Raw genomic sequence first — 17140 nt, 5'->3', positions numbered from 1 at the left:
ATGGCACACTGTGGAATTTCAACCAGTAGATATGGGAGTTTTTCAAAATTGGATTTGTTTTCGAATTCTTTATGGATCTGTGTAATCTGAGGGAAATATGTCTCTCTAATATGGTCATACATTGGGCAGGAGGTTAGGAAGTGCAGCTCAGTTTCCACCTCATTTTGTGGGCAGTGAGCACATAGCCTGTCTTCTCTTGAGAGCCATGTCTGCCTACGGCAGCCTTTCTCAATAGCAAGGCTATGCTCACTGAGTCTGTACATAGTCAAACTTTCCTTAATTTTGGGTCAGTCACAGTGGTCAGGTATTCTGCCGCTGTGTACTCTCTGTGTAGGCCCAAATGGCATTCTAGTTTGCTCTGTTTTTTTGTTAATTCTTTCCAATGTGTTAAGTAATTATCTTTTTGTTTTCTCATGATTTGGTTGGGTCTAATTATGCTCTTGTCCTGGGGCTCTGTAGGGTGTGTTTGTGTTTGTGAACAGAGCCCCAGGACCAGCTTGCTTAGGGGACTCTTCTCCAGGTTCATCTCTCTTGGTTGTCTCTCTCTCTATCTCTGTCTCTCTCTCAATTCAATTCAAGGGCTTTATTGGCATGGGAAACATGTGTTAACATTGCCAAAGCAAGTGAGGTAGACAACATACAAAGTGAATATATAAAGTGAAAAACAACAAAAATTAACAGTGAACATTACACATACAGAAGTTTCAAAACAGTAAAGACATTACAAATGTCATATTATATATATATATATACATACAGTGTTTTAACAATGACCATACACATCTGCTATTGCATTGGTGTTTATGGGAGACCCACCCCGTTAAGTCGACCGGAACTGATCATTATTTTCAATAGTAAACGGCCTGAGTGAACTATCTTCATTTATCCGTTGGTTCACCCATTCACTTCTTCTTTCGGCTCGATGTATTTATCTTCTGTGATCATGGCTGCGCTCGAACACAAGCCATGTTTTCTCATTTGAAACCCAAAGGTTAGCGAATACTGTACCTGTTTTATTTACATAGCCTCTACCTACTTCAACCATATTTGTTCACTCGGATGATAAAATACATCAGTGCCTTTGAAATCCAAGGATGACAAGGTTAGTCCGTTTCAATTACATTTTCTGGCAAACTTTTGATGTGTGTGTGTGTGTGTGTGTGAGGGAGGATGATGCGGTCTCACTATCTCCGGTGAATAAAGCGAAAACAATGTGCGTTTATTAGCTAACTAACAAAAGACACATTCAAAATGTTCAGAAACTTAAACGATACTCCAGGACAACTGATGTTGTTTCTCTCCACGTGTTTCATCAACTAGCTATCATCGCAAAAGTTTAAATAGTACAGACCTGCTGTGACTGTATTATAAATTAGTTTTACACTGCGTTGTAGTGAACTTCTGTTGATTATTGTCAATAACCTTTAATTTAGCATGATCTTATAAGGGCCTAGAGGTGTCGAATGATATGTTGAAACTATGAGCAACTTAAATAATTTTAACTTTTTTTTAACCGATTGTGTTAAATGTAGTTACATCTCACTAACGAACTCCTTGTTGGATTGTTTTTTGTTGCAGTGTACAATAACGTCAGAAAGATATCAAATCAGATGCTAACTAGATAACGCTAGATAGGCCTAACGTTAGTTGGAAATGAAGTTAACCATTGGGTGGCGAGTTTTGAATGAAAGCTAATTTAGCTAGCTAGTCAAGAAATGGACAATAACAAAACTAAACGTGTTTAGCTATGCAACTGCTCGTGCCACCTTTTAATTAAATTATACGTTTAGCCCTTTTTTGTTTTCGTTATTGACAGTTTTGATAAGCAACTGGATAGCGGGATCTTTTAGCTAGCAAACAACCAACTTCAATGTGACAAGTTAAATAACGTGTCATGGTTACATTAGCTCGCTATCATGAAAGACTGCTATAGCTAGTTTGCTGACAAGTTGAGTATTGGATGAGAGATTCAAGTCTATGCAGAGGGGCGATATCAGCAACAGCGCATGGTCACGTGTAGCAGAAAGCCTTGCTAGTAAGCAATGACAATCGAATCTAATTTTTTTGTCGTTAGAAATGAGCTAATAAATTATTAACTACGGAAGTTGTCTGTTTTCAAATTGCAATTAAATATATATTTGTGACATGGTTAATATTTGTGGCGAGCTATCATAGCTTAATGAAACCAATGTTTTCAACTAGCTAATGTTCGCTGCTTCATGCTAATATGCGTTTATCGTGGGATGGATGTTGAAAAACGCAGTTAAACATTAGGAGGAATGAGGACCATCCTCAGTGAATTTCATAACTTTACAAATGTTTTACATTTTTTAAATATGTTTTTTAGATAAAACTATACTAAATATATTCACGTCACCAAATAATTCATTAAAACCCACTGTTTTGCAATGAAGGTCTACAGTAGCATAAACACAACTCTGTAGGGTAGCGTCATGGTGTAGCTGGGGGATAGCTAGTTTCCGTCCTCTGGGGAGGCTTATGGTTCTCACCCCCTTCCATAGACTTGCACAGTAATTATGACAACTTCTGGAAGATGTACTCCGAGTGATTAGAGCTCTTGCAACAAAGACTTACTTACTTTTCTCCACCCAATCAAAGGATCAGTGAATGATTCTAGTATTGAATTGCATAAGCCACAGCTAGCTAGCACTGCAGTGCATAAAATGTGGTGAGTAGTTGACTCGAAGAGAGAAAGACAATAGTTGAACTAATTCATTTCTTCCGAAATGAAGGAGAAGCAAGGGAGAGAGAAAGAGACTTATTTGTTTCTTGAGTTTCTCTTACTTAGCTAGGAAATGCAGCTAGCTAGTTCAGCCTACTCTAACACGCTTCTCAAACAGAGAGCTGCTATGTTAGCTAGCTGGCTATGACTATCCAACACTGGAACTCTTCCAAGTCAAGGTAAGCTTTTGATTTCACAAATGTATTGCCACCAGGGCTCGCCGGTGTAAGTGTTACACTGCTCACCGACCGTATACTGTAATGTTACTGCATGATTGTAGCGAGTTTACTAATGCATTAGTTATATTAGCTATGTTGACTGATGTTACTTTAGCTAATATGGTGACAACGATGTAGGCTGTGTGTAGCAGTTATGATATATGGTTTTGCTTGGAATGTTTTTTTTTGCCTGGTCACGTACAGCTGAAGTGTTGTTCATTGAAGTCCACAAGCGAATGGAAAAGGTGAGAGGAGGAGAGCGCATAGGAATACAATGTGGCTACTATGGGCTGTGTTTACACATGATCAGGCGTGTATTCATTCCGCCGGTTCTGTTGAAAAACGTTTCTTAAACGGAAGCAAATGGAACAACACAGGGATAAACACCTGAATTTGTCCAATAGAAATTGTCGTTTGCAACTGATGGACTAATGATTACACCCTAGATCAGCTAGATGCAGGCAAAAGTGTGCAAAGTGCTATTGAATGTGTCACTTGTCTGTCCAAAATGTTTCTCTCGACCTGTGTAAACTTAGATTCATAGGTGAGGTTGTAGCAACCACATGATGGGTATTGGGCAAATAAGAGTATCATGTAGTAGCATAATCCTATCGCTGTTAAGATATTCCATTCCCTAAATTCAATGTAACAACGATAGGACATGATACTCTTATTTCCCCTTTACTCATCATGAGGTTGCTACAACCTAGCCTATCCACAGTCATCCTATATGCGATAATAGAAATAAGGCCATGCTCATGATGTACAAGCAAAGCTAATTTTATATTGTTTGAAAGTAGCTAGCTAATAAATTCATAACTACTGAAGTTGTCTGTTTTCTAATTGCAATTACCATAGCTTAGTTATATATGGCCAAGATTTGTGGTGAACTAGCGAGCTAGCATAGCTTAACGAAACCAATGTTTTCAGCTAGCTAGTGTTAGTTAGCTCTTAATGCTAATATTATGCGTTTATCGTGGGATGGATGTTGACAAACGCAGTTAAACGTTGGGTTTACGAACAGACAGACGTTCTGTACAATATGTAGCTAGCTACTTGTTGAAAACCACGATATACCTTTTTCAATGTATAGCTAGATTTCTTGAAAACATGTCTCGCAGACCAAAATACTGTCGTTCCCCCGCTGTCAAAACGGGTTCGCTGTGCTTTAATGTGGATCAACATTGCATGAGTGTGCTGGCCAGAGCACCCCTGCTGCTCTAACTGCGACATGTTGTGGGAGTGCAACGTTTGTGGTGTCGTCCTCAACGTGTCATCATTCATAGCCATCTTCAGGCTTGCCAGCGCCTGCATTGTAACCAATACATTTTAGTGTATGGTTCTAGCTAGTTATTTTATTTATTTAAAAAAATCACATAGTATTTGTTGTTTTAGTTTATACTGCTCACTTATTTTATTAATGGGAACCATCCATTGCATGTGTATTCTGCTTGTAAGAATAGACCATGAGACAGCTGCAGGGAATTTCTGTGAATTTTATTTTATGTTCAGAATCAAATATTTTTTTCCTTAAATATTTAGTGTTTTTCTTCATGACTTGTTGTCTTTGCTACCTGTTTTTCAGATGGAGGCGAACAACTATTTCAACTATGGCACCCACTCCTCTGTGTCTGTTAACTCAGGACTGAAACTCTCCTCAGGGGATTCTGTCTATACCAATGGGTCCTCCATGAGTTTCCCTCAGCAGGAGAAGAGTAAGTACAATTTTCTGCATTTACTCTGCCTCTATTTCTATGGTGAACAAAAATATGAACACTATGTAAAGTGTTGGTTTCATGAGCTGTAATAAAATATCCCAGAAATGTTCCATACACACTAAAATCGTATTTCTCTCAAATGTTGTGCACTATTTTTGTTTACATGCCTGTTAGGCAGCATTTCTCCTTTTCCAATATAATCAATCTACCTGCCAGGTGTGGCATATCAAGAAGCTGGTTAAACAGTGTGTTCATTGCACAGGTGCACCTTGTGCTGGGGACAATAAAAGGCCACTCGAAAATGTGCAGTTTTGTAACAACACACAATGCGACAGATGTCTGAAATTGAGGGAGCCAGCAATTGGCATGCTAACTGCAGGAATGTCCACCAGAGCTGTTGCAAGATAATTTCATGTTCATTTCTCTACCATAAGCTGCCTCCAACGTCATTTTAGAGAATTTGGCAGTATTTCCAACTGGCCTCACAACTGCAGACCATGTGTAACCATGCCAGCCCAGGACCTAGACATCCGGCTTCTTTACCTACAGGATTTCTGAGACCAGCCCACCGGACGGACAGCTGATGAAACTGAGGCGTATTTCTGTCTGTAATAAAGCCCTTTTGTAGGGAAAAACTAACTCTGAGTGGGTGGGACCACGCCCACCCATTACTGCGCCTCTGCCCAGTCATGTGAAATCCCTAGATTAGGCCCTAATGAATTTGTTAATTGACTGATGTCCTATGAACTGTAACTCAGTAAAATTGTTTAAATTATTGCATGTTGCGTTTTATATTGTTGTTCAGTGTATATCAATAACTGATTTAAATGAATATCGCTCTGCCCCAGTCTTTTCACCCCTTTTATAATGAGCAAGAGATTGTATCTAACTCTAGAGCAGGTCTTTGGTGTATAAGCAATTAATTAATGTAACCTCACACCTCAAATTTTCTAGAGAATTTATGATTGTGCAGGATGCATGATGTGTGAATTGAACACACTGAAAAATGAATTATCTGACCCGTCTTCTCTCACTCTTGTCCCTAACCACCTTTGCAGATATGAACGGCGAAATGAATGTGAATGGCAGCACTACTGTAATTGGGTCCAGTGTGCCTGGCTCCCAACCTCCAACAGCCCCATACCCTCATATGAGCAACCACCACCACCAGAGTAGCATGGGCTACGACTACCTGTGGGGAGGACAGCCACAGTACAGCCCAGCCATGAGCTTGTCTCCTGGGCATGGCATGCACCAGAAGCAGCCTCCCACTGGGGTGATGCAGCAACAGAGCCAGCAGCATTTCCAGGGTCACGGACAGTACCAACTGAACGGGGGCATGCCTGGGTCCCGTCAGCCCCCCGTGGTGCCCCCCCCAAACATGACTCTTACAGGAGGCCAGTACTGGAACAAGGTTAACCCGGGGCAACAGCAGAGCAGCGCAGCCATGGCAATGGGGTATAACTCGCACAGCGTGTACGGGGCCTACCAGAGCCAGGTGCACCCTGGGATTGCACCCTCACAGCATCACCAGCAGCAGCCTCCACAGCCACCCTCTCAACAACAGACACAGGAGCAACCTCAGCACTACAGCATGGTGTCCAACGGGATTCCCTACTACCAGCACCAGCCCCAGCACCCGCCTCTTCCCGCTCCACAACCTCAGGCTCAGATGATGCCCCCTATCTCCCAGAATTTCACCCCTCCACGGGGAAGCCCCCAGCACCACCAGATGGGCCGGGGGGGCACAGGCAGCCCCCTCCCCATGGCGGTGTCCTCTGTCCCCATGATGTCACCCTTGACAATGGCGGATAGTGGATCGCCCCAGAGCCAGACCAGGGAGAGGAGTCCCCATGGTGGTTCTGTAGTGATGCCGGCTGTCATGCAAGGTGAGATGCACATATTTACACAGGTTTCAAGTCTTCTGAGTAACCTAACCCCTTCTATTTTATAGCACGGAAGAAGTGTTTCATTTTCATATTTCTGTGGTCGCTAGATACATGGCGCTGTTTCTACAGATACTGAATCACAAGAGTTTGAACTTCCTGTTTCAAAGCCATTTTTCAATTACTTAATTTTCTTTCAATTAGGCCTTATCTGCTAATTTACTAATCAGTGTCTCAGCTGTCAGTAATTGAATTCGCTAAGCAGATTTAAAACCTCTACAGGATTGGTGGGTCCCCCTTGGGACTTTTGAGCTGACGTAGGCTAATGCGATTAGCATGAAGTTGTAAGTAACAAGAACATTTCCCAGGACATAGACATATCTGATATTGGCAGAAAGCTTACATTCTTGTTAATCTAGCTGCACTGTCCAATTTGCAGTAGCTATTACAGTGAAATAATACCATGTTATTTTTTGAGTGCACAGTTATGAACTTAAAGTTATTAATAAACCAATTAGGCACATTTGGGCAGTCTTGCCACAAAATGTAACAAATGCAATGGTTCATTGGCTCAGTCTAAAACATTGCACATACACTGCTGCCATCTAGTGGCCAAAATCTAAATGTGCCTGAGCTGGAATAATACATGATGGCCTTTGTCTTGCATTACACAGATGATGGTACAAAAAAACCAGTTGGTTTTCTAATGTGTTATATTCTCCTACATTCATTTCACATTTCCACAAACTTCAAAGTGTCTCCTTTCAAATGGTATTAAGAATATGCATTTCCTTTCTTCAGGTCCTGAGTTACAGGCAGTTAGATTTGGGTATGTCATTTTAGGCAAAAATTGAAAAAAAAGGGGCCGATTCTTAAGCGGTTTTTAATGTCAACACTAAACTGTTTCCATGACAGAACTGAAACCGTGTTTGCATATTCTGTCATCTCAGCTTGATAAGAGACATTTTTTTGTGGAAAGGAATAATGATGTGTCAACTGGATTCCTTCTAACACAGGTTACAGTATGGACAAGTCCCAAAATGTTTAGGAAAGTCACCTCTTGCAGTGGTGCGAGATGTAGGCTTATCTATAGGTCATTCATTGTTCCTGTTTGACTAGTTAGCTCTCCATGTCAGAGAACCTTACTTGTTTCCTGGTTTGGACCCTTGCCTGTATTTCCTGAGAGAAATCATGTTGTAAATCTCACCTCGCATATTTCCTGATTCTCAACCACTGTAGTCGGGTGTAGCTCACCTCAATTTAGTGTGCACCACAATAGATAGCGAAAAACTCCTGGCCCTTGATACAGGCAATATATTTATTGTCATCTCACTGAAGTGGAACGCTGGCATGCATAAGATTGTCGACAAGGTGTTTTATAAAAGCTCCATTTGCTCTTCAGATTCCCTCCTTTGAATTGCCTTGCCGCTGCTGTGTTTTGTTCTTGTCATTTCTAATGGTCTGACTGTTTTGTGTTCCCTAGGGCGGATGAGTGAAGCGTTTAAGGATGTGGATAAAGGCTACAATGGGATGGAGAGGGCGTCTGTCGCCCAGCGGCTGCCTAAAAGCGACAGCTACCCTCCCAAGCCCCCTGGACCTCCCATGGGGCCCACCAGTGACTACTGCCAGCGCTCCAAGCAGCCAATGGCCCAGCACCATGAAATGACTACCTTAGCGAGGGAGTCTGCGCTGCCTGAGCCTCCACACTCGATGTCGACGCCTCCCCCTGTGGTTTCCACACCTCCTTCAGCTAAGGCAGCAACCCCTCCTAGGGTCTCCGCAGCTGCACACAAGCCTAAGATCACAATACGCAATGCCAAGCGTCGGCTGGAGTGGTGTAAAGCTCGCCGCCATTGGACTCTGGAGCAGTGGAAACGTGTTCTCTGGAGTGATGAATCACGCTTCACCATCTGGCAGTCCGACGGACGAATATGGGTTTGGCGGATGCCAGGAGAACGCTACCTGCCTGAGTGCATAGTGCCAACTGTAAAGTTTGGTGGAGGAGGAATAATGGTCTGGGGCTGTTTTTCATGGTTCGGGCTAGGCCCCTTACTTCCAGTGAAGGGAAATCTCAATGATACAGCATACAAGGACATTCTAGACGATTCTGTGCTTCCGACTTTGTGGCAACAGTTTGGGGAAGGCCCTTTCCTGTTTCAGCATGACAATGCCCCCGTGCACAAAGTGAGGTCCATACAGAAATGGTTTGTCGAGCTCGGTGTAGAAGAACTTGACTGGCCTGCACAGAGCCCTGACCTCAACCCAATCGAACACCTTTGGGATGAATTGGAACGCCGACTGCGAGCCAGGCCTAATCGCCCAGCATCAGTGCCTGACCTCACTAATGCTCTTGTGGCTGAATGGAAACAAGTCCCCACAGCAATGTTCCAGCATCTAGTAGAAAGCCTTCCCAGAAGAGTGGAGGCTGTTATAGCTGCAAAGGGGGACCAACTCCATATTAATGCCCATGATTTTGTAATGAGATGTTCGACGAGCAGGTTATGTACGGATCCACAGTCAGAAATTAAACAGAGTAATCTGCCCCCCCCCCCCCCAACCATTTACAGTTTTTGTTTGGTTCCCTCTTGTGAGCCGCCTCCTGTGGATAGTGATCAGAGAAACAGTTAATAGTTTCAGTACCTTAGCCTTTAAACTTACATGTTTCCCCTTTCCTCCTCATCTGTTAAATCGCTAAAACAGTCTATCAATGTTCATAAGATTTGAATGTTGTGAAATTCTTTCAGGCATCTGTCTTATTGTTTCTCCCAAATATACATTGTTTTACTAATTCCCATATTGATATTTGTTATCTAACAGCACATCACATGAAGGCAAATTGAAAGGAGGCTTGAAGCTCGGTTTGGCAAACATCTGGTTGTTTTTGTTTTTTACCTTCAAGAATCTTTCCATCTGTTTAGAGTTGTGGCAGAGTACATTACAATACTCCTGGGTCTTGTGTGGTGAGGGGGTTGATGGGGGATATGACATGGTAAACCTGTGTATTGACCAAATTAAACTTGCACTGTCAAGAAAATATGAGGTAAATGTGTAGTTATTGGTGTGTATGTCAAACCTGTAAAGGTATCACAGGCTTATGCACTTCAAATGATGTTGAGTTACACTGGAAAATATATTTTTTTGTCTCCATTGTTCTAAGAAACTAAGACTCGTGTTTCCCATGGTGCTTGTGTTTGAAGACGGGCTATGCATGTTTCATGTCAAATAAGTTTTGGAGAAGACACTGCTTTCAGTGTTGTGTGACTTCTCATACATTTCAAATGGAAATGGGAGGACATGGAAACTGTACTTCATTAATCACTGTTTACCAAAATAAATTACCAAGAATACTGCATCAAGCGGTGTTTCTCAACCTTCAGACATCTGATCAGCTGCTCACTGATGTAGGTAAATAAATATCTGAGTGGCGCAGCAGTCTAAGGCACTGCGTCACTACAGACCCAGTTTCGATCCATCCGTGACCGGGAGACACATGAGGCGGCGCACAATTGGCCCAACATTGTGTTAGGTGAGGGTTTGGTCGGCCGGAATGTCCTTGTCCCATCACGCTCTAGCGACTCCTTGTGATGGGCAGGGCACCTGCAAGCTGACTTGGTTGCCAGTTTCCTCCGACATATTGATGCGGCTGGCTTCCGGGCTAAGCGAGCAGTGTGTCAAGAAACTGTGCGTCTTGGCAGGGTCGTATTTCGGAGGATGCATGTCTCTCGACCTTCACATCTCCTGAGTCCATACGGGAGTTGCAGCGATGGGAAAAGACTGGAACTACCCATTTAGATATCATAAAATTGGGGGTTAAAAGTACAAAATAATAATTCTGCTCCATGTTTACTTTAATATCACCCACCCTTCCCTATAAAGCTATTAGCGCTGTGTCCCAGCTCCAGAGGGAGCCATAAATACACTAGCGCTTGCGTGCGTGCTAGTGCCCCTTACACTTATTTCTAGGCTACATAACCTGGTCTAATCAGTGTTTATGTGGATATATTGCATTGTTGGTTATCAAAATAATCTGTTATTTCAGTATGAAAGTTGGACATTTTATTTTTTATGAAATAATAGAGGAGATTGACATCACTTCTGAGATGCGGATGACCACTTGCTACAAGAGGAAAGGCTGAAAGATGGCCACCGAGAATTATGTTTGTACAAAAACCATTCAATGTCAATAGAGTTTGTGTACAATCATTATATGCCAAATTGATTACAATAAAACGAGAACAGGTCCCCGTCACTATAATGTAATATTGTAATTGTAGTACATGGCACTACATACAATTTCATTTGTCTGGGTATTTTTGATTGTTTATTAATTAAATGACACCCTCTCAACTCAGCATCACTTCCTGTAGCTGCATTCTGACCAGACACCAAGCTGTTCAAACATCCTGTTCTTGGGAACAAATTATTATTTTTCTCTTTAGAAAGCAACACAGTGTTTTATATTATTATTATGCTCTTCCTGAATGTGCCCATTTTATCATGAAATGAAGCTGGCAATCTGAAGACTACAGAATATGTTTAGTCTTGTGTAACTTATTTTCTCCTAAAGGGCAGTTTTTTTGCTGCTGGATTGGGATAGTCCTTATAAAAGGTCAATGATGTTTTGCACAATGATAAGGTGTGTAGAATGCCTGTTGAGTTCAAAAGTAGACCAGCTAACAAATATGTTAAGTGAAATGAATAAATAGAAACACCTGCAAACGGTTATCTTCCCATGAATTGTATTGCACTCAAATTTATATAATCCTCGAAGGCAAGTACAGTGGGGCAAAAAAAGTATTTAGTCAGCCACCAATTGTGCAAGTTCTCCCACTTAAAAAGATGAGAGAGGCCTGTAAATTTTCATCATAGGTACACTTCAACTATGACAGTCAAAATTAGAAAGGATTTTTAATGAATTTATTTGCAAATTATGGTGGGAAATAAGTATTTGGTCACCTACAAACAAGCAAGATTTTTAAGTGGGAGAACTTGCACAATTGGTGGCTGACTAAATACTTTTTTGCCCCACTGTAGTTCTATTCCTTTCATTGAATCTGTGTTTTTAATATGAGAATTTGCCAAATGTATTGTAGGAGAGAGTATACCACATTATTACAACATCAAAACATAAATGTAATTAAGTAAACATTTTACCTTGAAACGTTAGACTTTATAACAATGAAACGGGGAATGAATAGGTTAACATTTGTGGCGGTGTAAGAGTTTTTTCAAAGTAGCAGAGCTGCTGAATTTGCACACCCTCAACACAAGAACCATGTGATGTGAGAGACCATATCCCTAATGGCACAAACTAATATCATGATGTATCTATAATTGAGACATTCTTCAAGTTTACATTTTATTTGTCCCAAAGGGCAATTGGTTTTGCGGCAGGCACATGAGATGTTAAAAAACATAATCTAGATGAAGCTGAATGAGGGTTAGTCTGATTAATCAGGCTGTAATATAAAATTCATTGGTATATAGCTTTGAAACTAATTCCTGCAAAATCGTGTAAATGTTCCTTACAAGCCAGAATGTTCAATAAAATTATATTTAAACTTACTCTACCGGTTGTTTGCGTGGTTTGTTCTTCAGTTGCTTGAAATTTGAGACAATACAGGAAAGTATTTGCAGTAATTTCCCCTATTGATCTGTGATTGCACTCAAATTCGTGCATATTCTTTATTACATAGTATACCTGTATTTTTGTGTGTAGTCTACAAGTACATGTAGGCCCTACATCCAATTATTTATATATACACTAGAGAGCTTTTTGGGGGCGCTGTCTTGAAGACACCGTCCTCCATCTTGGCACTCCCCCACTGTCGTAAAAAAATATATTTTGGAAGCTATAGAAAGGCATTTATTGTCTACATTCGTTTTTGCCACGTTTATTATATTACAGACACCTTAATGCATAATTTTAAATAATGTGAGTTAAACATAAAATAATGATCAAAACATAAAAACATTTTCCTTTAAGTATATATTTTATTAGATTATTAATGTTACTGTCCCACTACAATAACAAAAATACTTAAATACTTAATTTTGTTCTCTACAATTCCATTAATACTTTTTTAAGACAGCTGCTTCTGGGGATTGCCAATATGTCCGACCGGTGGCTATAAAGCATTTTAATGGCCAATACATAGCATCTGCAATCCAGGGTTTGCATAGGTCATTGCCTACATCAGATGACAATTCTCCTAATATGGTGCTATTCCGGTGCTAGGACCCAGAGCTTCCCAGGCTTCCCCAGTGTGTAAACTCCAGAGACGAAAGAGGAAGCGAGACACCCCACTCTCTGTTATTTTATGGTTAAATACAAGTCAATGAACTAAGTAGACCAGACCCAGCTGCTTTTGCATTGGTGTCTAAGGGAGACCCACCCCTTTATGTAGACAAGAACTGACCATATTTTTCAATGGTAAACGGCTTGAGTGAACTATCTTTATTTATCCGCCATCTCGTAACCATTCACTTCCTCTTTCGGCTCGATTTCTTTCTCTTCTGTGATCATGGCTGCGCTCAAACACCAGCCATGTTTGCTCATTTGAAACCCAAAGGTTAGCGAATACTGTACCTGTTTTATTTACATAGCCTGTACCTACTTCAACCATATTTGTACACTCGGATGATCAAAGACATCAGTGTCTTTGAAATCCAAGGATTACAAGGTTAGTCAGTTTTAATTACATTCTATGTCAAACTTTTGAGTGTGTGAGGGAGGATGATGCTGCCTCACTATCTCAGGCGAATAGAGCGAAAACAATGTGCGTTTATTAGCTTGGTGGCTAACAAAAGAGAAGCAGCCACCGTTTTAAGAACGTAAACAAAAACGATACTCCAAGACGACTGATGTTATTACTCTATATGTTTTAGTTATCATCACAAATGGTTATGAGCACAGACCCGCTGTGACTATTATTAACTAGTTTTACTCAGCGTTGTAGCTAATGTCTGTTGTTGATTACTAGTGACGCTATTGTCAATAACCTTGAATTTAGCATGATCTAATAAGGGCCTAGAGGTGTCAAATGATGTGTTGAAACGATCAGCAAATTCTACAATCGCCCGATTGTGTTAAATGTAGTTACATCTCACTAACGAACTCACTGGATGATTGTTTTTGATGCAGTGTACAGTAACGTTAGAAAGATATCAAATCAGATGCTAACCTAGCGCCGTATTGCTAACTAGATAACGTTAGATAGCTTACAGTAGGCCTACCGTTAGTTGGATATCACGTTAACCATCTGGTGGCGAGTTTTGAATGAAAGCTAATTTAGCTAACTAGTCAATATATGAACTATAACAAAACGAAACATGTTTATGATTCCGCTCGTGTCGCTTCTTCTTCAATTATACTACAAGCACTAACGTGGAGCCCTTTTGTTTTCGTTGAGTTTTAATAAACAACTGAATAGCGGTATGGTTTGTTTTCTAGCTAGCTCATCAACTTCAACTGGGCAAGTTAAATAGCGAGCTAGTGTAACCATGACACGCTATCATGAAAGACTGCTATAGCTAGTTTGCTGACAAGTTGAGTATTGGATGAGAGATTCAGGTCTATGCAGAGGGGCGATATCAGCAACAGCGCATGGTCACGTGTAGCAGAAAGCCTTGCTAGTAAGCAATGACAACCGAATCTAATTGTCTGTCGTTAGAAATTAGCTAATAAATGATTAACTACGGAAGTTGTCTGTTTTCAAATTGCAATTAAATATATATTTGTGACATTTCCAAGATTTGTGGTGAACTATCGAGCTAGCATAGCTTAATGAAACCAATGTTTTCAGCTAGCTAGTGTTTGTTAGCTCTTCATGCTAATATTATGCGTTTATCGTGGGATGGATGTTGACAAACGCAGTTAAACGTTGGGTTTACGAACAGGCAGACGTTCTGTACAATATGTAGCTACTTGTTGAAAACCACGATATACCTTTTTCAATGTATAGCTAGATTTCTTGAAAACATGTCTCGCAGACCAAAATACTGTCGTTCCCCCGCTGTCAAAACGGGTTCGCTGTGCTTTGTCCATGAGTGTGCTGGCCAGAGCATCCCATCTGCTGCTCTAACTGCGACATGTTGTGGGAGTGCAACGTTTGTGGTGTCGTCCTCAACGTGTCATCATTCATAGCCATCTTCAGGCTTGCCAACGCCTGCAGTTGTAACAATGCATGTTTGTGTATGGATCTAGATAGATGATTTATTCAAAAAATAATTATTTATTTGATGTGCAGGGTCAAATACTTTTTCCTGGTTTATTTGTTTTTCTTCATGACTTGTTGTCTTTGCTACCTGTTTTTCAGATGGAGGCGAACAACCATTTCAACTATGGCACCCACTCCTCTGTGTCTGTTAACTCAGGACTGAAACTCTCCTCAGGGGATTCTGTCTATACCAATGGGTCCTCCATGAGTTTCCCTCAGCAGGAGAAGAGTGAGTACAGACCCAATTTTCTGTGGTTACTCTGCCTCTATTTCTATGGTGAACAAAAATATAAACACTATGTAAAGTGTTGGTCCCATGTTTCATGAGCTGTAATAAAATATCCCAGAAATGTTCCATACACACTAAAATCGTATTTCTCTCAAATGTTGTGCACTATTTTTGTTTACATGCCTGTTAGGCAGCATTTCTCCTTTTCCAATATAATCAATCTACCTGCCAGGTGTGGCATATCAAGAATCTGGTTAAACAGTGTGTTCATTAGACAGGTGCACCTTGTGCTGGGGACAATAAAAGGCCATTCGAAAATGTGCAGTTTTGTAACAAAACACAATGCGATAGATGTCTGAAGTTTTGAGGAGCCAGCAATTGGCAAGCTGACTGCAGGAATGTCCACCAGAGCTGTTGCAAGATAATTTAATGTTAATTTCTCTACCATAAGCCGCCTCCAACGTCATTTTAGAGAATTTGGCAGTATGTCCAACTGGCCTCACAACCACAGACCATGTGTAACCACACCAGCCTAGGACCTCCAGAGCTGGCTTCTTTACCTGCAGGATTTCTGAGACCAGCCCACCGGACGGACAGCTGATGAAACTGAGGCGTAATTCTGTCTGTTAAAAAAAGCTATTTTGTAGGGAAAAACTAACTCTGATTGGCTGGGCCTGGCTCCCAAGTGGGTGGGACCACGCCCACCCATGACTGCGCCCCTGCCCAGTCATGTGAAATCCACAGATTAGGGCCTAATGAATTTGTCAATTGAGTGATTTCCTATAAACTGTAACCCAGTAAAAATGTTTAAATTATTGCATGTTGCGTTTTTATATATTTATGTGTATATCAATAACTGATTTAAATGAATATCGCTCTGCCCCAGTCTTTTCACACCTTATAATGAGCAAGAGATTGTATCTAACTCTAGAGAAGGTTTTTGGTGCATAAGCAATTAATTAATGTAACCTCACACCTCAAATTTTCTAGAGAATTTATGATTGTGCAGGATGCATGATGTGTGAATTGAACACACTGAAAAATGAATTATCTGACCCGTCTTCTCTCACTCTTGTCCCTAACCACCTTTGCAGATATGAACGGCGAAATGAATGTGAATGGCAGCACTACTGTAATTGGGTCCAGTGTGCCTGGCTCCCAACCTCCAACAGCCCCATACCCTCATATGAGCAACCACCACCACCAGAGTAGCATGGGCTACGACTACCTGTGGGGAGGACAGCCACAGTACAGCCCAGCCATGAGCTTGTCTCCTGGGCATGGCATGCACCAGAAGCAGCCTCCCACTGGGGTGATGCAGCAACAGAGCCAGCAGCATTTCCAGGGTCACGGACAGTACCAACTGAACGGGGGCATGCCTGGGTCCCGTCAGCCCCCCGTGGTGCCACCCCCAAACATGAATCTTACAGGGGGCCAGTACTGGAACAGGGTTAACCCGGGGCAACAGCAGAGCAGCACAGCCATGGCAATGGGGTATAACTCGCACAGCGTGTACGGGGCCTACCAGAGCCAGGTGCACCCTGGGATTGCGCCCTCACAGCATCACCAGCAGCAGCCTCCACAGCCACCCCCTCACCAACAGACACAGCAACACCACCACCAGCAGCAGCAGCAACCTCAGCACTACAGCATGATGTCCAACGGGATTCCCTACTACCAGCAACAGCCCCAGCACCCACCTCTTCCCGCTCCACAACCTCAGGCTCAGATGATGCCCCCTACCTCCCAGAATTTCACCCCTCCACGGGGAAGCCCCCAGCACCACCAGATGGGCCGGGGGGGCACAGGCAGCCCCCTCCCCATGGCGGTGTCTTCTGTCCCCATGATGTCACCCTCGACAATGGCGGATAGTGGATCGCCCCAGAGCCAGACCAGGGAGAGGAGTCCCCATGGTGGTTCTGTAGCGATGCCAGCTGTCATGCAAGGTGAGATGCACATATTTACACAGGTTTCAAGTCTTCTGAGTAACATCTTCTATTTTATAGCACGGAAGAAGTGTTTCATTTTCATATTTCTGTGGTCGCTAAATACAGTGTCTGTAGAAACAGCGCCATGTATCACAAGTGTTTGAAATTCCTGTTTCAAAGCAATTTTTCTTTTCAATGA

General features: G+C 41.9%; 2 protein-coding genes across 6 annotated transcripts in view; both read left to right on the top strand.

The window, feature by feature from the left end:
- The first annotated feature begins 865 nt into the window (after positions 1-865).
- Positions 866-12130, top strand: LOC115102135 (uncharacterized). 4 transcript variants are annotated; one of them, XM_029621747.2, is made up of 4 exons: positions 866-991; positions 4547-4676; positions 5738-6568; positions 8049-12130. In XM_029621747.2, the coding sequence occupies exons 2-4, from the start codon at positions 4547-4549 to the stop codon at positions 9191-9193; spliced, it is 2106 nt and encodes a 701-aa protein (XP_029477607.2). In that variant the 5' UTR covers positions 866-991; the 3' UTR covers positions 9194-12130. The 4 variants fall into 4 exon arrangements, with proteins under 4 accessions (XP_029477607.2, XP_029477604.2, XP_029477606.2 ...); XM_029621744.2 differs by having other exon boundaries at positions 866-1102; XM_029621746.2 differs by lacking the exon at positions 866-991 and adding an exon at positions 1148-2035.
- Positions 12131-13048: 918 nt separating this feature from the next.
- Positions 13049-17140, top strand: part of LOC115102137 (bromodomain adjacent to zinc finger domain protein 2A-like) — a 29475-nt gene continuing 25383 nt past the window's right edge. The window contains exons 1-3 of one of the 2 annotated variants that reach the window (XM_065005334.1): positions 13049-13248; positions 14884-15013; positions 16108-16959. In XM_065005334.1, the coding sequence (XP_064861406.1) occupies positions 14884-15013; positions 16108-16959 (982 nt within the window). In that variant the 5' untranslated portion in view covers positions 13049-13248. The remainder of the gene's footprint in view (positions 13249-14883; positions 15014-16107; positions 16960-17140) is intronic. The other variant, XM_029621748.2, reaches the window with a different exon arrangement.

Source organism: Oncorhynchus nerka, linkage group LG20, assembly GCF_034236695.1.
Source record: "Oncorhynchus nerka isolate Pitt River linkage group LG20, Oner_Uvic_2.0, whole genome shotgun sequence".
Classification (NCBI taxonomy): Eukaryota; Metazoa; Chordata; class Actinopteri; order Salmoniformes; family Salmonidae; genus Oncorhynchus; species Oncorhynchus nerka.
Note: the sequence above shows the minus strand (reverse complement) of the source record. Positions and strands in the feature narration are given on the sequence as shown.

Bases quoted from the DNA above. Each gene is read 5' to 3' on its own strand.
- LOC115102135 (XM_029621747.2), top strand. From the start codon at position 4,547: ATGGAGGCGAACAACTATTTCAACTATGGCACCCACTCCTCTGTGTCT. The intron at 4,677-5,737 runs GTAAGTACAATT...CCACCTTTGCAG, and splicing joins TTTCCCTCAGCAGGAGAAGA to ATATGAACGGCGAAATGAAT. The intron at 6,569-8,048 runs GTGAGATGCACA...TGTGTTCCCTAG, and splicing joins GATGCCGGCTGTCATGCAAG to GGCGGATGAGTGAAGCGTTT.